Source organism: Rousettus aegyptiacus, unplaced genomic scaffold, assembly GCF_014176215.1.
Source record: "Rousettus aegyptiacus isolate mRouAeg1 unplaced genomic scaffold, mRouAeg1.p scaffold_m13_p_3, whole genome shotgun sequence".
In the NCBI taxonomy this organism is placed as follows: Eukaryota; Metazoa; Chordata; class Mammalia; order Chiroptera; family Pteropodidae; genus Rousettus; species Rousettus aegyptiacus.
Window position 1 is genome coordinate 131,432,805 of NW_023416306.1, and position 21,064 is coordinate 131,453,868.

General features: G+C 33.5%; 1 protein-coding gene across 17 annotated transcripts in view; it reads right to left on the reverse strand.

The window, feature by feature from the left end:
• Positions 1–21,064, reverse strand: part of HERC1 (HECT and RLD domain containing E3 ubiquitin protein ligase family member 1) — a 163,097-nt gene that overhangs the window by 75,895 nt on the left and 66,138 nt on the right. For 10 of the 17 annotated variants that reach the window (XM_036218062.1, XM_036218063.1, XM_036218060.1 and 7 more), the window contains 8 exons: positions 19,540–19,713; positions 16,292–16,406; positions 16,083–16,203; positions 14,020–14,191; positions 11,369–11,708; positions 10,785–10,905; positions 6,706–6,757; positions 453–721 (listed from right to left, as the gene is read on the reverse strand). In XM_036218062.1, coding sequence (XP_036073955.1) covers positions 453–721; positions 6,706–6,757; positions 10,785–10,905; positions 11,369–11,708; positions 14,020–14,191; positions 16,083–16,203; positions 16,292–16,406; positions 19,540–19,713 — 1,364 coding nt within the window. The remainder of the gene's footprint in view (positions 1–452; positions 722–6,705; positions 6,758–10,784; positions 10,906–11,368; positions 11,709–14,019; positions 14,192–16,082; positions 16,204–16,291; positions 16,407–19,539; positions 19,714–21,064) is intronic. The other 7 variants (XM_036218075.1, XM_036218073.1, XM_036218074.1 and 4 more) reach the window with 1 other exon arrangement.

Here is a 21,064-nt window from a genome sequence, read left to right on the forward strand (position 1 = left end):
AAGAGTATCAAATATAATATTAAAACCACAATAATTAAGTATTTTGAGGGATGCACTTTAAGGCTATGTAGATATCCTGTGTTTTCTTAAAGTTTTGCTCTCTAATTTTAGCATTCATCACTACTACTGTGGTGTTCTGAATCAAGTAAGTCCTTTTTAAATGAAGACAAACTGAGACTCTGAGAAGCAAATCCATATGGTAACCAGCCAGTCTCACTCTAGTTTCTATGAGATAAGTAATGACTTACGATTAGAGCACCTTCTACTAAGAGCTGGCAATAAAAAATGCACTTTTGTCCACATCAAACAAAATATCATGCTGTTATAGTTATGATAATGACATTGAAAAGCTCAGGTGGAGAAATGGGGGAGGTAAGGAGTGGAAGAAAATATTCAGTGGTTCAATTTAAGTTTCCACAGTCCCTCATGAGGAGTAAATATCAAAGACTTACTTCTGCCCTTAACTGCTGCTGTTCCATTGCAATGATGGAGGCCTGGGGACTTGTAGACATACTTTCTTCTGGCTCTTTAAAACCTGGCGCATTCCCCACATCTCCGCTCACAAAGCTTACAACATTTTCAATCAAAGTGTGAACTCCCAAAGACTTGGTAAGATCAAAATCAGACTCAAAGGAGTAAGAGGAGTTGCACAACCAGTCTCTGCTATATTTCAGGCGAGCCCAAGAGTCGCTCAGGGATTCCAATTGACCGTGCATAGGACCTACACACAAACAGAACAAACATGCATCAATGGCAACCAAGTAAAGCACACATTCTGAAATTAGATGAGGGCTGAGTGTTGTTATACCAACTGGTGAGAAATGGAAACTTATGTTTGAATACACGCATGCATTACGTGAATCTGAGCAAAATGCTTTGGTAAAAAATCAACAAACAAACAAAAACTACAGCAATGTAAGAAAATAAAGGGAAAGCCCTGTTTGATGTACCAGTGTCTCTGTAAGCGCTTTAGCGACACGCTGCCACAAGAAAAAGGAAGGCAGAAGCTGCTCTCAAAATGCTTAGCTTAAAATGCTCTGCAATATTAAAACAGACCATCATATGAACAAAAAGGAATGAGGCACTTAAGACACTACTGGTAAGACCTACTAGTAATAAGACTTTATCTGATTTAACATTATAATTTTAAAGATTAAGTTAAGACTGTGCAGTGTCTACACATCTTCAATAAAACATTATCAAAAAATGAATATAGAAGGGCAAGTAAACTTACACAAAAAGGAGACACAGACATCACTCTTTAGGTTTCATTAATATAAGAAACCCTTTCACTGTGTCACATGAATATTTATTGCCATATGAATATTTACATGTCATATGAATATTTATTGCAGGCTGTGAAACTCCTATCTAGAGGAAGCAAAGTTTCACAGACAAGAACATATAAGATGTACTGTAAAATGTTATTTAAATAAAATTACCAAACGATGTCACAATAATTGCTAAATATACAATCAGTTTTGCCAGTGGGCATTTTCTAAACTAAAATATTTAGGTAGCAAAAATGTTAATATGTTTGAACACAACAAGTGTCCAAGTCATTTGCATATATTACCTTTAAATAAATATATAAATGTCCAATTCTTACAAGTTCTTTTAACTTTTAATTTTTAAATTTAACTTACAAACTTATCCTTAACTTACAAATGATCTCAGGTACATGAATTAATCATTATCTTTGGCTCATGATGTACTTTCATCATTGGTCCATGGATGGCCTGCTTTGTATTTATACTTATTTATAATAAATGTGAACACAAGAACTAAAGTAAGTTGTATCTATCTCTTTGTTCCTCCTCCAACCCATCTCTCTCAACCCATCTCTCTCTGTCTCCCCCTACCTAAGGCTTTTACTATTCCCTAAGCATGAGTTTATCATTCCTTTGCTTTTATTGTTATCAAATACTATTTTGTTATATGTATTCCCAACACAAATAATGTTTAGTTTTAGTTGTTTCTGACTTTATAAAAAAGTATCATTTTACATATATTTTTGGACATATTCTTCATTCAATATTATATTGCTAATATTCATTCACGTTATTGCATATAGCTATGATTCATGTGTTTTAGTGCTGTCTAATATCTTATCATGCGAATATCCCAAACTTCTCTATTAGGAATGCATCTTAAGGTATCCAATAAAATATGCATTACAAAAATTTATGTTATATAACTAGATGGAAAAGATTTGGGAAGAGAACTACTTAAACACCAACACCCACAGAGAAAACAAACTAACACAATATTGATTGCATAACTTATTTTTGAATTATTACAGTGGTGTCAGTAAAATCTCAGGGCTGTAAAATCAGACACAGAAATTCATAATAGGTAGCTAATATTATAAAGTAACTATAAAATAATATGCATTCTACTACATAACTTGTAATGGCAAAGAATATATGGTTTATCTGCCTTTCGTGTTTTAGCAAGAATTCTTAAGATAAAAAAAATGCTGAATTTTCAGTTTGAACATGAAAAGTAACCAATCTGAAAATTTCTCCAAATTATATACCTGAATACTTTTATGTAAAATGGAAGAAAGTAAAAATCCAAAGAATAATGTCACAGATACATAATGTGTTGAATTAAAATTTATAGTTAAAGAATAAAGTAGGGTTTAAGGTAAAAAATATCGTTTTCCATTTCCTTAAGCATCCCACATTCAGAATCTGGATTTATTCTTAACTTACAAATGATAGTTTTTGGCTCTTTGCATTGAGCTTGTTTGTTCAATAATAAAAAATCGGAATAAAAAGTTCTGTTTTCCATAACTTATAAATCACTTTTCGAAATGAAAATAAAATGTGCAATGTTAGAACCAAAAAGTGAAAGAGATCTTAAAGATTATCTAGTCCAATTTCCTCAACTGAGGATATAGATCAAGAAATTGATATGCTAAATTAACACTAATTCCTTAATTTATGGGAGTTAGCCTTAATGTTTTCCTGCTATCTACTTACAAATCACTGATCCGTGGAAATTTCAATTGCCTGCTTACACTAAAGTTTAATTGTGAACAACCTACAAATAGTGAACTGCTTTAATATACTCCAAAATATTCTACAGAATGGGTGGCAAACCCCCAAATCAAATCCTCTCTCTATTTTAAGCAGATCAGCAAACTTTTTCTATAAAGAGCCAGACAGTAAATATTTAGGTTTTGTGGGTAATGAAAGTCTCTGTTGCAATGCAGTGTGAAAGCAGCTATAGACAATACGCAAATAAGTGTAGCTGTGTTCCAATAAAACCCTGTTTACAAAAACAAGCAGGCCAGATGCGGCTCACCAGCTGTAGTTTGCCGACCCTAATTTAAAGGATACAACTCATTAGGTATATAACCCAAACAAAACTTCATATGAATAAAATATAAGAAAGAACAGGAAAGACATTTAACTGAAAGCATTAGGATAAATAAATAATTGTAACCAAAATACTACGGCAGACAGCAAAAATACTTTGAAACACAAAAACAGTATGGGAATGAGAGATGCAAGAACTTTAATTCTTAAAAAAATTATAACAATGTGATTACTTTGATTTGTTCTCTATTGCTATATTTGAATATAGGAAATGGTGTGTCTAAAAAGCATATCAAAAGCTTCTATGGAGTAATTGTGACTAAGCCTAATTCTTACTTAATATTAATTCAGAGTCGCCTACTATGTAAAGAAAATATAAAGTTCAACAAGAAATTTTTGAGATTGTTTACTTGTCCTTATAACTTTGGTTCTTAAATGGAATTTTCAAAATGAACATGGCAGAGCTGCAATACATACTTTATAAATCATAAAATATGTAGGCAAGCTAAAAGGGGAAAAAAATTAAACATGCCATCATGTACTTGCTTGAAGCTCTTCTTTTTTCTGGGGCTCAACTGGCCAAAAAGGAGTAAATACACTACCATACAAGAATCAGAAGACAAAAGGAGAAATATGATACAGAAGACAACATTTATATCTCTTCTTCTTTATATAATTTCATTTGAAATGCACAGATAAAACAGCATTTCACTCATACATATTATACCACAAAACATACACGTTAATAAATGTTTCCAGTATTGTTTTAGCAATAAAACCCTAACTCCATAGTAAAGACCTAGAGTGGGAAAAATCAATCATACAGTATTTTAACTAAACAAGATTCCTGATGTTACTTTTTAAATTGTTGCTTTGGTATCCCCACTATTTTTCACTGTATCAGCTTCAGCTTCAATATGAAAACTAAAGTAGCTGCAGAATGGTATTGTCTTTCAGTGAAGGATGAGCCCAGTTCTACACAACCATAGCAAATCTTTTAAATACTTATCAAAGTATCAAAACACCAATATATTTAATAGTTTTTCCCAAGAAGTTCAACAGGCTGTTATGAGAATTTAATAAGTTAATATGTTTGAGTGATGAGAACAATGCCTGACATAAAGTAAGCAGTTTATAAGCGCTTAATGAGTACAAATTTCATATTACCTCTGAGGTGCTAAGGAGAAATATGTTTCGCCTGTGTTTTTTAAAGCAATTTATGACATTTTTGGTTTTAGAATTTACCTTTGATGCTTCTATAGTGCTGAGTAAGCTGGCTAAGCTAAATTTATTTGCTCACTTTGCTTTACCCCTTGCTACCATGATCATTTTCTTGGACCAAGAGTTTAGACCAATTGGGAAACATTAACTGGAGTGAGGGGAAAAGCAGCAATAATGGTTCAATGGCATGAATCCTAGTACCCACAAAGCGATTACTAACATTACAGGCACTAGGCCCACTCGCTCAAGGAGTTGTCTTCAGAGGCATAATAAGAGCAGCTGAAATGTGCACACAACCATTACTAGTCATTGATACGTCCACTGAGTTTCAGAAAACGGTACATAATTAAACATTCTCTCTAATTTCTCTCGCTGGGTTTTTAAAAACTCAGGACCACTGAGACTAATAAATGGAAAGCTATGTAAATGGGAAAAGTTACACTGCCCCTTCAAAATGTTGGAAAGGGATAAAAAAGTACATAGAAGAATTCTCACTGACCGTAATATCTGCTTGTCCTTCATAGCTCAAGTCAGAATCATAAAACCTGATTGGCCCCAACTAGTTCTCAAACATGTTAGGCTCATCTGCCCAACTGAAGAAAGGCATATTATGGCTTATGGCATCCAGTTCATATTGACAATAAATGAGGGAGGAAAAAGGGTGGTTCATTTTATCATCATTTAAAAGAAACAAAAACAAAAGAAAAAAACAACAAAAATTCTGCTGTGGTCAGAGAGTAGTCACTAAATAAACATGATTTTTAAAAATTTCTTTCAAAATATAATCTCCTAAATATGTTTTCTATGTTAATTTATTTTGGAGAAGGAAATATATTGAATAAAGTAAAACTATTAAATGTACATTTTCATTGTTTAATCCACAAGCTCTAGGATTCATGAGACTGAAGACTATTTTTGCTACCCTTTCTAAAATAGTAATTTTACTTTTTAGTCACTTATTCCTGGGAACAAACCATTCAGCAAAATTTTTCCCTGGGAACATTAAAATGTAATGATTACTAAAATAAACTGGTATCATATTAAATGATATCATGAAAACTTACATGACTAGTTTGCCGCCCTATTGTAACTTCCTTAATGAAGTTAAAATTCAAAAACCTACTGAATAAAGGAAGTGCCTTATTCCTAATAGTTCAAAAAAATCATTCATGTATTCTCATTAAAAAATAAAATATTGCCATATTCTATAGAAATACCAACATTTCTTCTTTTAAGTTATAAACACAAAAATGAAAAAATTTTGTGTGCGTGTCTTCCCCTCATTCCTGTTTCTTTTTCTATGGCCTAGGGGTGGGGAAGGGGCTGTTGAACATTCTGCCAAGAAGTTATCAAGAGAAGGGTTTCATTTTCCAATATAAAAGGCTTATAATATCATGAAAAAAATTTTTCCCCCCACAAGCTTTTAGAAAACTGTCACTAATAGCAATTTTTTTTTTAACATTTCACATTTTCACAACCATGGTATAAATGAGTTTAATGAAAGTGCCAGTTAATAAAGAATAATAAAGTTTTTACTTATGCTTGGATTTATATTATTTAAAACTGTTCTTCCCATCCATTTGCATGTATAACCAAGAGTTAACTAATAACTCACTAAGACAGGGCTTCTAACAAATGAGGTTAACCCTTGATGACACTCTAATCTAAAATTGTTCTTCATGGGAACATTTGTTTTAGAAATCATCAGTTTATCTTTTACATGTTTTATCTTAAGAGGCAAAGAAGAAAACTAGAAACTCTCAATTTGAATATGGGTATGTGTGTAAAGAGGTAAATTGAGTAAAGAGTTCTCCCTGTTAAAACCATTTAACTATATAGCAACTATATCACTGTGCTAAAACATGGTAAATTATGTACATTATCCCCCATAATTGTAAAGCACTGCTTCTGGAGTTCCATAGGACTTTTAAGAAGTCAAACACATGACAAATGAAAAATAGAGCGGATTATCTCCTAGGCATTCCCAGATTTTAATAGGGTATATGTTTTAAAGAAAATGATCATCCATTTAACTCTTCTAATAAAATGTTTCTAAATTTTTTTGCAATAACATTTCAATAACAATCAGATCTAAATACTTTAGATATAAAAGCAGTTCCTTAATTTAACCAGCTATTTAATATTTCTTAATACTTACCTCTCTTTCTATGAGATGATGCCAAATCCAAATCAACATTTCGCCTTCCACTCTATTATTTTAAAAATAAACAAAGAATTAAATTTAGTTGTGAAAAGATTTTAAAATTAAGATTTAATTGAGTATTAATAAAAATAATCTATATGATTACAGCAATGTACTATTTATTCACTAGTCAAGTCAGACCAACAACAAAAAGTCTCTAAAAACCCTATGTAAACAACTATAAGAAGCCCAGGCATATAACTCTAAGACAGTAAAACACAAAGTCAAGGATACATTAATTAACATTGTAAAGGAGCAGAAGTTTTCCTTTGTTGTCACCTTTTCTTTTCTGACATCTGTCTTTCATCTTCCAAATACATCTTATTAATACCCTCTGGATGCCTAAAGCTCGTGTAGCAAAGACCCATTTTCCAAAATCACTGCTTGCTCTTTCCTCACTTTCCACTCTTCAAAACTCCCACTAGCCTTGGATAGAAGTTTAGAGGAAAAGAATCTGATGAATCCACACTAACAGAAAAACAACATAATCCTAAGCCTTCCAGTAGTATTTTAAAAGTTTTTAAAATGTGTTTAAGAACTTATTAAAACAAAAAAGTCTTAAACTGGTAAAATGGCAGACAGCTTAATAAAACAGTGAAGGTTGTCAGGAAGAAGAGAAGTAAAATTTCTGTGTGTGTGTGTGGTGGAAGGAGGGGGTGTACACAACTTGGCTCACACAAATGGCCAACCATATACAAACTACAGATGACTTAAAATTTATGCACGGACTTGACATTATGGTCTTAGCAATTTTGAGTGTACTCTATCAGACAATAAAAAATCTGGTGGCACAGAAGAAAGGTTGCAGAAATGACTAAATAGATCCATTTAGAAATGTCATTATAGAAAATCTTTATGTAGTCACACATCTAGACACACATACCCACATTGTGGATAAATACATTTTGTCTTGTACACATAGACACAGAGAAAAGGCACATGCACACCAGAAATAAGTATATTCTCAGGACATTTGGTGCTGGACAAACATGAAATGATCATCACAACAGCTCATGAAGACATCACCCTGCCATGCAATAAAACATTTTAATCACACAGTACCTTGGCCATGAGGGCTCATGGAAAAATTTTATGGCAAGCCTCAGACCAGAAATATCTGTTTCCCTTGAACAACTGGTTTGTTTTTATCTTTTAGATACTGTGAATTATGTAACTTACTATGCTTTTCTGTTTGGTGGCCCACCTCTAGCAGATGTGTATTGAGGTGTACAAATCTTACCCAGGACTTTATTTTCCTCTCTCAGCTTCTTTCAGCCCCAATTCATTCACTTAATTTATCCTTTTAGAAGTGTCTATTTTGTACACCGAATTAAATCCTTTGTAAAATGAGGGGGTAAGGAGTTAAACTTAAGTTTAATTGTTTACTTTGGTTTCTTCTCTGTTTACTATGACAGAGAAGTAGATAATTTATCACATAATACTCATTATAAAAGGTTAAAACAAAGATTTAGCATTAAACTGGTTAATTTCAATTATTTTAAGAAAGCATTTCATTCCCTAACAGCTCAGAATAAATGAAGTACTATTAGATATCAAGGACATGAATGAATGGTAATCCTAAATAACCTCAGACAGAAGGGTAACAAATTTCAGCTAGAAAAACCCAAAGTCCCCCAACTGCTTGCTCCTCATCATCTGTACCAGGCTCTCTGAAGCTGAAGGCTCAGCCTAGGTCTCCATTCATCTACAACAGAATCTGTTCTTTCTAGTTCTTCACTTTTCCACCTTTTATACTATCTTTCTTAATATTACATAAGGGAAGATAATCAAGAGTTATTTTTCAAAAATGTAATTATTAAGCTTTTAACAATTCTGCAGAAACTAAATGAACAATTTAGTTTGGCAATTAAATCTAGACTCAGCCTACCTCTATTGCTCTGTCTTCCCATTGTTTTGAAAACATAATTTTCAAAATGTTTTAAATTGTATTACCAAACTTGTTCGTCACATCGACCCAGATGATGGAAGTATAACAGGCAGTAGTATTACCCACTTCCAAGATAAACAAACTGGGGCTCAGAAAGGTTAAATGACTTACCCCAGGTCAAATCAATAGGGAATCTTAAGCCTACTGTGACTAAGGCAGTTTCATTGTTTCCAAAAAGTATGCCATTTTAACTACATTTATCCTCATCTTTTATCTTTTCATTTCAGTTGAAATGAATTATCAATCATACTTTGCATATTGTAGAAGATATCAGGATCATTAAAAAAACGACCCTCTGAGAGGTCTCTTGGAAATAAATACTAATAATCCATATGTCCAACATGAAACAAACCACTAGTGGTTTATTAGAGCTGCTAACAAACTGCTATGGAAATAGCAGAGTCACTGTGAGTAATCCTGGAAAGCTTTCTGGAAGAGTTGACATTTTAGCCAGTCCTTAAGAGAGACAGGACTTAATCAACAGAATCCAAGAGAAAGAGATGTAAAGCAAACAATGCTTGAGCAGAGGCTCAAGGGGTGTGTTTGGGGTCTGGCAGATGGACTACTATGGCAAAAATGCAGATTACTGTAGGATAAAATTGACTCCAAAAGCAGGAAGGCAACATTTTATGGAATCTTTGATTTCTGGATAGGCTGTACAGTCGCTGAGGTTACTGAATAGGCAGTTATCATGATAAACAGGTGTTCTGTTGTTCTTGCTGTTGTGCGTGTCTTCAAGAGCTCTAACTTTGGGAGTAGTGCCTAAGGAGAAGGACTGGAAAAAGTAGGGATATCAGTTTGAAAACTACCAATTCTGGCAAAGGTAACAAGGCCTGAATTAAAAAGTGAAAAGGATGGAATGGGCACAGAAACTTTACCAAATCTATTAGACATTCACTCACTGAAAAAAAATAATTAATGACTACCTACTGTGTGCCAGGCACTCAGTACAGATGCTAGGAATACAGCAGTGAATGAAACAGCAAAAATTCCTGTCCTTAAGGAGCTTATACTCTACTGTAGGCTAACAGAAACTGATAAATACATATAATAAATAAGTAAATTATGTTAGGTACTATGGGGGGAAAAAAGGCAGAGCAAGGCAAGGTGGAGAGAGAGTGAATATGTGAAAGGGGGCGCAAATTGCAATTTTAAATAGAATGGTCAGGGAAGGCATCATTGAATGAAGATTTGAAATGAGAGCATTAGCCATGCAGATAACAGTATTCTAGTCAGAATAAACAGCCAAGTAAAGGCCTGAAGGGTAAGTTGTATGGTACATTCACAAAAAGCCAAGAGGCCAGGATGGCAAGAGAGTCACCAAGGAGAGTAGCAGATCAAAGAGGTGGTGCAGCCAGGATATGTAGAGTCTTAAAAGGCTTCTACTCTGAGAAAAAGTGAAGTCACTGGAGGTTTTAAGTAGAGAAGTAACAGGATCTGTTATACAATTATCACAGGGTTGGGAGACTAGATAATGGCACTGATAAGAATGGGGGAAAAAAAGACAGAAAGGAATCTCATCAGACTGCAATACTGGGAACATACACTCTGAGCACAAAGATACTAATGGGAATGAATAAGAGGAGAAAGAACAAACAACAACAATATGACACAATGAAACCTGCTCGAAGACATTCGAATTTCCTTAAGAAGGAACATTTTTGCTTAGAAATTTCTTTTAAACAACTTTTTGTTTAAGTAGCATTTGCATGAACCCAGGTTTCCAGCCTGGTTAGTTAACAGTACCACCTACTAAGATAGGCAATATAAGAGAAGGTTGGAAGAAAGATGAGTTTATTTTTGAATATGTTAAGACTGGGGTAACCTGACATGTTTAGGTAGATCATTTATCGAGAAGTCAGATATACGAATGTGCAGTTTTCTTAGGAAGAAGTCAGAGCTAAAACAGAAATCTAAGAGTCATTAACATATAAAATATCTATGCAATATTGTTCTTTCTCTTAAAAGTTCTTTTAAAAACATTTTTATGTCTAAAACAAACATATACTACTTACTGTAACCAAAGCCTTATGTATCTATACCTTAAAAACAAATATCTTTCTTTACTGAATCTAGGTATACCTACCAGTGCATAACTCTCTTCATCTGATTCCGGCTGAGACAAATCAGATTCACTCCTCGATTTGATCAGTCTATAATTTGGACTTGCGTGAACTAGCCGGCTCTCTGCAGTAAGACTTTCACTCCTGTCTCACATGCACAAAGAAAAGTTTTTCAATTTGAGACTGTTAGTGAACATGAAATTGAATGGAACTAGCAGCATAAAGATAATACACAGACAGTGAGGAGTAATTATGCCTGTTGATGGGAAATCCTGACTTGTCTAAACACAAAGCCCTTCCCAATTACAGCAAAATAATTTGTATGCCACTAAATTAAAGAAATATATAAGTAACCTCAGATATGTCTCAACTACTATTTTTCACATGTATCAAAAATTGTGCCTTCTCATTTAACCAGAAGTTTATATTCCAGGCTGAAGCAGTACTACTCTTTGCATTACTTTTAATTCATCCTAGTCAATTTACATTTCCTATTTGATGTCTGTGCTAGTTTCAGAATATTCCTCTAACTTTCAGAATAAACCATTTCAAAGCATAAAGTAACAAAGGGAAGAGAGTAATATTTTAAGTTTCTAGTCAGTCCCACCTGGTCATAAGTCCACCCCCTTCAGAGGCACTTGTTGAAGGTTGCTGCAACTGTCCTTCTTCCCTTCGCTTCTGAAGCTCATCAATCACCGGACTGACTCCTAATATTAAGAGGGCACACCGATGGATCACAGAGTTGCAGGCAGCAGTGTACACATCCTGGCCCTCAGGAAGGTCTGTGCTGACCCTTCGCTCTTGCTGAGACTGAGGAGATGGATCATCAGCTCGAGCCCCAGACCCTGCCCCAGTGTTCATTCTATCTCGATCTCGGCTACGAGCTACTTCACGGGCTGAGAGGAAACACTGAAAGATTTCTGTAACATGCAACACAAAAACAAGGTCTTAACACATGGGGAGAGAAGAGCAAAGAAAATAACAATAAAAATAGTCAAAATGTTTGGACCAAAAACTTACTGAAAGAGGGAAAAATTATTTTTTAGACATTAAATACAGCATAGTAACTAAGTTAAAATTATATCAAAAATAGTAAGTTAAAATCATATGTAAAATGATTTTTCATGAAAATAACAATAGGAAATATTTATGCCTTTATAGATTTGGTTAATACTATTTCTACACTTATGAATTTGATTAGTGGTTTTCAAAGTGTGGTCTTAGACCAGCAGCATCAACATCATTCTTCTGAGCACTTGTTAAAAATGCAAATTATCAGGCCCATCCCAGACCTTCTGAATCAGAAGCTCTAGGCATGGGGCCAGCAATCTGTGTTTTAATAAGCCCTCTAGCTGATCCCGAAGTCCACAAAAGTTTGAGAAGCACTGGGTTAGATAAAAATAACTGCTTATGAAAAACATCAGGTTAAAAAAGAAAGAGTCAAAATTTAAGCTGTATTGGTTATGATGAAAAGGCCTCTTTCCCCTTCCAAATTCCATATAATACTTAACACCTATACTTTCTTGTATCTTGAATATATCAAATAAGCACAACCATTAAAGGTCTGCTGAAACAGAATCTGGTTATAATACATGGCCAAGATTGCCTCCAAAGTCCAATGACTGTCCACCTGATGCCAGCTGCTCACAATTTGTAAGTACAAAGTCAGTGGATGTAACAAGGTTCTGATGCAGTGGTAGATACTTCACAGTAGGAAAAATTTTTTTTCATTCAAATTTGAAGTGAAGAGGATATTCTTAATGGGAAACCAAGGCAGAAAAGTTGGTAAAATACTAGATTCATCTGTTAATATGAAAGTATAAACTTTAAAAATGATAATTATATTAACTAATGTCACCCCAATAAATTTTAAAAATGGATGTGTATTTTAGAGAATTATTATGATGATATTTTTATTATGTTGTTGAAAGTTTCTTATTTCTATAAAAATTAAAGCAACAAACATGAAGTTCAGAGCTGGAAAACTGTTAAAGTAATTAAAAGAACAGTCACTGGAATTTTAGGCAGACCTGGTTCTAATTCCAGCTGCTACTATCTTTGACCCTAGGAACGTAATTTTGCCTTCTTAAACATCAGTTTGTGATCTTAAGAAGAGTAATACTAGAACTCATCTCATAAGACTCTTTTGAGGATTATGAGTTAATTTATGTGAAGAATTTGACCCAGTGCCCAGCATATAATAGCTGCTCAAAAACAGTAGCTAGTTTAAAAGTTATTAGTCTTCAATGACTGTTACACTCTCTCATACTATAACTGAGGGCTATACTTTGCTACTGCTTTTCCCCTTTTGGCCTTTGCTTACGGGAATTCTTAAGCTAAATTTTAGGTTCAACTGTAGAAGTTCCCTTAGCCTAAGTTTTCAACACACAATTATTCTCCGCCCCCCCCCCCCCATCTCTAACCCCTTTTTCTCCATTTGGACCTTATTTTTTCTTTTGTTTTAATGGGTTTTGGTCTTGTATCATCTCAAAATCATTTTTAGAAATCCAAAACAGAAATAAACTGATAACAAAGCACGTGTCCAATTTATTGATATATACAGACAATCCCAACACCAAATGCAGAACTGGCCATAATATTTTAGGCTACAAAGTAAATACACACTTTAACTTAAAATACCCAAATCACTCAAAAGATAATAATGAATGTTTTAAAAGCTTTGATATTTCTCTTTAAATATCTAAATGATTAACTTAAAAAATACCTGTAGCTTTGGAATATAAAAAATATGAAGTGTTATTTACCCAGTCAATAGTATTCTCATGTATATTTTTTGCACTCTACTGAAAACAACAGAGTAGTCAGTAGGTGAAACTTATAATTTTGAAAGTTCTACATATGAAAATAACTGGGATCTCTTAATAGGCAGAAGAAGAGGCTCTCTTCCTCATCACACAGAGGTTGGCCAGGCCAATAGACAACTTGGTACCCCTCAAAGGACATATTTTGAATCACCTCATCCAATGGCTCATGGGCATCATTTCATGCATGAGAATCAGTGGAACAGTTAGTTTCCAAAAGCCTGCCTCCAAAACTTTTCAGGCATTCAATAGCTTCATAATGGAACTAGTACAATTTTAAGAGCTGAAATGTTAGCTAATATAAATTCAGATCACCAGTAGAGTATCAGACCCTTTTAGAAAAACTGGAGAAACTTTTGTCTTTCTCTTCTCTAGCCAGTTCCCCTACCAAAAAGAATGGCATGGTGTGTATCTGTAAAGTAAGATGTGTACTCACTGCCAGCTGTCATCACTTCATGTTCCCGATCTTCTTCCTCATCCTCCGGCTCCGGATGCCCCTCTTCCCGGTCTCGCTCAGCCTGTTCTTCCATTTCAGCTTCTTCATCAATGGTCCGAGTAAATGAATGATCCTGAGGATCAACATCTGCAGAGTCTTGGTTTTCTGATATCTTAAAGAAATGATCAGAGCTACACTAAATATTTTTCCAAAAACTAAAAATCTTCATTAAAATCTTGACTTTTTTTGCCATGGAAAATACTGCTAATATCAATAATAACACATGAATTTTAATACAAAAAAAGAGACATACTAGATAAATATGAAAAAGTTAGAAAGAATGTACATACACAAAATACAGAGACACCAATATACTCTCTCTTCTCAGAATTTTTATTAAAATGTCATGCCATAAATTGATATTTATATTGTGATTTGACTGTAAACTTCTATGAAGCTACAACTTATGAATTATAAAAGGTACTTAGAGAATATGATTTTTGATTCCATTGTCTTCCTCAAGTTATATATGTTATCATCACTCTGTATAAATGTTTCATAATTCTAATTTAAAATGTATTTTTAAATGTTTTTTTTGGTGAGAACATGTAGGTTCTACTCTCTGAGCATATTTCAATTATAAAACAGTATTGTTTTTCTTTACTTTGTTTGCCCCTGAAAAAATCAAAAATTAGAAATCTGATAAGGACAATGTTAGTTTTAGTTTTATTTCTCACAGCGGCCATGCTACCTAGCAGTCATCTAGAGGAAAGAGTTCTTACAAAAGGTGCTAGAGGTCACAAATATCATAACTATATAATTTCTCGCACAAATCTCAGTATAAAGCACAAATGGAAAATCTGAATGATATCCTCAGATGCACAATAAAAGTTATTTTGTGATTCATGGCCAGTAAATAACTTACGATTTTCACAGAGATGGGGATACTGAGCAGTCAGACTCATATAATACATAAGTCATTATCCCCATAATATGTGAGTTTAAAATCTGAGCCTCAACATACTAGCAAATCAATACATTTTATGGTGTTTCAAGACCACTAATAGATTCACAAATATTAAATCGGGGCATGCCAAAAGAATACTATAATACAAACACAGAGTTTGATTTTTAAAATATAAGATCTATAGCTGAAACCTATTGAATTTCATTAACCAGTCACCATAAAAAAAAATAATTTAAAAAATAAACAAAATAAAATCTAAGATCTAAATAATAGAGTGCAAAGCATCTAACGTATAAGTAAAGTTTCAAAGTAGCATTTCTGAAGGTGATGTACTATACAGGCTTATACTTAAAACTATAGGATCACATTATCAAGATAACCAAGCACTTTAGAAATCATCTCATTTTTGGTGCATGACTTACTTCTGAAACATACCTAATGAGAGGTTTCAGTCTTTACCTCCAATGGTGGACAACTCTAGTACTAGAAGGCTTTTTTTCCTATATTCGGCTAACAATGATTCTCCATTCAATTTTTTCCCTTTGGTCCTACCTGTGCCCTCTGGGAACAACCAGGAACATGTTTATTTCCTTTCCTGCATGAAAACTCTTTAAGTATTTGAAGGCAGCTATTCCATGATTCTCCTTTGTTTTCACTTCTCTAGGATAAACATTTTTGACATTTTCCTGTTCTTATATCAGATAATTTTTGGACTTTTCCCCAATCCAAGGTAGTTTGTTAATGTTCCTCATAAATTATGGCACCCCAAATTAAACAGAATAATTCAAATGTGGTCTGATCGGCATAAAATAAAGGAATATTATTTCATATGATTTGGACAATTCAATTTATTATTTATACAGCCTAAGAATACATAAATTTCCTTAGCAGCTGTATCACACTTGATAAATATGGGGTTAAATAAACCCCAGATCTTTTACTTGTCCATTTTTTTCACTAGGAAAAGAACTACTCAACATTTACTGAACATCGGCAATAAGCAAGGTACATTTTTTTTTCCCTGACATAAGCCAATATGGAGCCCTCTCTCAAAGCTTGCAGAAAAACATAGAAATTAACTGATTTCCAACTTTACCCATCTGTCTCGTGATGATGACCTGGTCTGAATAAGTTCAAGGTTCTTGCAAGCAAGTAAACGACTTCGAACTTTGTACACACAACGGTACACTTCTGATAAGCTTTTACCAGGTTGATATCTAAATAAAGAACCAAAATAGAAAAGTTACCTAATTTCTAACACCATGAGAGCAAATATTTGTCTGAGGATAGTTTTAAGTTACTTGCCGGCTTTCTCCACATGCTTGACTAAGTAAATTTGTGTGTTTCAGAAGAGCTGCAAGAACAAATCTAGACACAGTGTCCAAGAGTGACTCATTACTTAAAGTTGCACTGTCCCAATCTGAAAATAAAAATGATGCATTGACATTTAAAAGAGCTCAGAACACAGTTCAGAGGTAATTTTAATAGCTTTAGTTGGATTACAACACCCAAATGTTATTATTTTTCTAAACAGTTATTTAACAAATACAGCTACTAGATCTCAGACACTGTTCTGTGTGCTAGGGATACAGCAATGAACAGAACTAAGTCTGATCTCACAGAGCTTATATTGTAGTTAAGAGGTGTAGTTGTAGTTGAGCAAGTAGATAATAAATAAAAACATCAATATGACAGACAAGTTCTATAAAGAAAAGTAAATTAGGGTAAAGAGAACAGAGTACTTATTGTGTGGGATTCCTATTTTATATAGGGAAGGCCTCTGATAAGGCTACAGTTGAGAAGAGATCTAGGAGAAGTAGGGGAAGAAGCCACATAGCAGCAGTGTCCTCTCAGAAAAACATTAGTGTAGCAGCCCTGAGGTGAGTTCAAGGAGGCCAGTGTGGCTGAAGCAAAATGTGCGTGGACAAGAGTGGTAGGAAACATTAGAAAGCTGGCAGGGACTGAATCACACAGGGCCTTGCAGGCCACTGCAAGTCTTCTAGGTTTCACTCTGAGAGAAATAGAAAGGACCAGTAGAAGGCTTTGAACAGAAATATAACATTATCTGACCTGTGTTTTAAAAGACTCACTGACTGCTGAGTGGAGAATTTCCTATAAGGACAGCAATAGCAAAAGTCATTATTGTAGTAATTCAGGTGAGAAATTATGGTGGCTTAGACAAAAGCAGTAGCCAAGGTGGGAGTGAGAAATGTTCAGATCCCATATGTATTCTGAAGGTAGAGTTGACAGAATTTGTTGATTTATCAGAAGATATAGTTGGCTGAGACAGGATAAACACTTTTGGGGGATAGGGAGCTAAAACCAAGAGTCTGGTTTTGAATACTATCTATTAGATCTCCTAGTAGAGATAGCAAGTAAATTAGTCAAGTATGTATATGGTAGTTGAAGCCATGAAAGTAGATATTGTGAATACATGTACATTTAAGTATATAAGAAATGAAATAACATTTGAACAGAAATGAGTACATGCAACTGAAAACCCAAACCACAGCATTAAATAAGAACTAGTCAGGTGCTTTAATTCCATGTTAACATACCAGTACTGTACTTTAAAAAAATAAAACACATTCAGTAGATTCCAAATGGGAATGGTAGGTTTACTGTCTAATCCACTCTCAGAATGTCTGCTATACTCTGTAATTTGACAGATTTACTGTGCCACATAAAAACAAAACAAATGAAAAACACCCTTGGCAAATATTAAGCCCCGAGTTAACTTTATTTGTTCTTAATCCTTTCTTAAAACTCCTACCTCAAGAGATAAAATTTTACATTTTGGTTTTCTAGTCATTTCTGTATGCTTAGGTAAAAAAAATGTTCAGATTTACCTATTTCATGGGTGAGAATACTGACAATATAAATATGCCACATTTTAGAAAGTCTCACAGCCCACAAAGAATCTTAAAATGACAGTCTGTATCACATACAAAATTTTTCTGCATTAGGTTCTTCAGAGATCACCTGTTCCAAGGGACTGCTTGCTATCCTGAGAACTGTGACAGCTTAAAATCAAACAGCAACTAATTTCAAGAAGGCTAATTATTTAATTTAAAAAGCAAACTAAAGTAACACCCTTTGCTGTGTTTCAAATTTAACAGGGATTATCTACCAATGCAATTTTTAAAGTAAAAGCCTCTTTTAAAATATCCTTGTCTATGGTCATGCTACACCCCGAACAAGCCCGATCCTGTCTGATCTTGAAAGCTAAGCAGGGTCGGGCCTGGTTAGTACTTGGATGGGAGACCACCTAATAAAACCAAGTGCTGTAGGCATAAAAAATTAAAAAAAAAAAATTAGTAAGGAATTGTAAGCTGACAAGGTCCTTGCAATCTGTGAGGTCAGCCAAGGGTTGCCTCGCCTAAAAATAAATAAATAAAATACCCTCATTAAAGTTATGGTCATTTCATACCAAGAACTACAGAATGCTTTTACTATTTAAGTACGAAGTCTAGGCTACAGTGTATAAGCAATTAAAGCCATACAATTAGTTTTTAATATATCTTATGTTTACATTTAGTTTTTAAAAGTTCTTACTGAAATGTAACAAGTGATGATATAATATAAGGGAAAACCTAATTGCATGTTCCAAGCAAATGATGAAAATACAAGAATATCAGAATGTAAACTTAGAATGTAAACTTTCTTTCCTGTTACCATACTTTTGTACCTCTGGTGTCAGTCAATACGACAGAATGAATAAATAAATAAATGATAAACTGGATTAGATTACATTTTCAAATATGTCATCTCACTGGTGTTCTGAAGATCTAAAGAACATGTATCTCATTTCCTTTTTATTATTCAAAATAAAAGACAATAAAAATTGAAACTGTATTTAATATTTTTATCACAGAAGGAAGGAAATCCAAATGAATGGAAAGGAACTAAAGATATGATAAGAAAATATTACATTGAAAAAGATAACTGGGGATATGTGATTCTGAATAATCTAGCTCACCATTAAAAAATATAGGTGCTAAAAAGAAATTAGGTATATTCTCTGAAACTTGCACATAAAATTAATTTTATTAATTAAATATTAGAAACTGAAATACTACATACTTGCATGGCATTTTACTACTGTACTTAACAGTATACTTTATTTTAAACTTATCTTCACCATCACTCTGAAGTAGACAAGTGTTTTAGAAAGGAGGGAAATGACCAGGCCTAGAGCTTAAACTTCTATATACACGTCCTTTCAGTTCTGACACCAGGGCTTGCAAAGGGAAGAAATTCATTACACAGACTCTTATACTAAATCCATTTACATTGCCTGGAATCCTTCTGTAAAATTATTGCCTCTGGATTTAACTTTTATATAAATCTCAATTTTCCCACAGCAGAGATATATATAAAACCTAGGGTATTTTCCACAAAGAGGAAAAATAATTTTTTAAATGTTACTTATAAAATACCCTTTTCTATAAAAAATAGGGTGATCCCTGTGATTTTCTATTAATATATATTACATATATATGAGTATCATGAGCTATCTACATATTTAATCCCCTTTATCCTCTTCATTTTACCTTTGCTAACAGCATAATCCTGCATGCTGATCCAAAGGCTTCGTGCAGGCTCTTTTGAACAACCCAATGCCAAGTCTACATAGACAGCAATTTCAGGCCTCAGTTTGTAATCAAAAGGCTTCTGTTCTTCATTTCCCGAAAGAGCTACTTCTAATAGGCAACTCATACATTTATCTAAAAAAAAAAATTTATTCATGTTATCAATTTTAAACCTCATAAATTTTGATGCTACAAATAAAATCATACTGCATGAATTTAGTGCATATGAAATGATACATTTCAAACCATTTTAAGTAGATGATACAAAGTTCTTTGATGTTTCTTAACTAAAGAAGTATCATCCTTTCCATCTCCTCCAGAAGAATGTATAGCCAAATGTACTCCAAGGAGTTCTAGCATTTTGGTAGGTAGGGGCCTACTACAAGTACAACATGGTCTTGTATAACAAAGAACTCTCTTGTTCAAAATGGAATGAAATCCAATTTGAGAAAAACAGGACCTAGTCTCAGTTTCTAGTCCCCTAGTCTGAAAAAGAGACTAGATAAGAATTTTCTTTTTTTTTCTAGACCTAAGGGAAAACAATCAGTTAAGTATGATTCGAGAGATCAAAAATACCATGAAAAATTTCTCAATTGATATTTATATTTGTTCAGGTGGTTCCTAAATTTTTAGTGGGACATTTGGCATTCAGAATTAATTTTCCTTTTAAAAAACAAAATAATTCTCTAAATGATAAGTTCCTCGGCTAATATCAAAAGTCAATTTAACCCATAATATAACCAAATGATCGTATATGTACAAAGGACAAACATCCTTTTCCTAAAATATGCAAGTATTTACACATAAAATATAACATTTTAATAGTTCATGATTTTATAATACTGAAAAATAAGATTAAAATGAAAGTGTTTTTATTCATACTAAAGGCCAGTTAACTGAGTAAAGTAAATATAAGAGAAATATGAGGAAGGTAGAGATATATTTTTCTCCTCAGGAGTAAATTTAGGACGAACGTAGACTTAAACATTGTAACCATCTTTACATGTTTAATGTCCCTTGAAAAACCATGATTTTACTTTTTAAAAAAATTTTTTTGATACAAATGTATCATAAAGTACCAGTCTAGTATTCACTAGCTATGGCCAGGTTCACCTTCTGGTTCATATATTTCTATTTGGAAAAGAAGGAAAATCTTCAACAGCTCGCCTCACTCCACTCTCCAACCCCCCAACCCAAATCACAGTGTTTCTCTAATTTTTGTATTGGTTTCACTTTGTTTTCCATCTTGAGCTTCTCTTTGATTGAGATTTCTTAGACTTTCCTTCTTAGACGCTTTCTGAGTCTCTTTCTCTTATCAGAGAAATAATGAATTTTAGATCTAATATAATCATATAGGCTATCTAAACTCATTATTTCATGGATCAAAATTAGAGGCCCAGAGAGACTAAAGGATCAATCCTAGATAAAACGACTAGATCATGTGTTCAGGAACTGAAGAAATCTTCATGTTCAGACAGACTGCAAT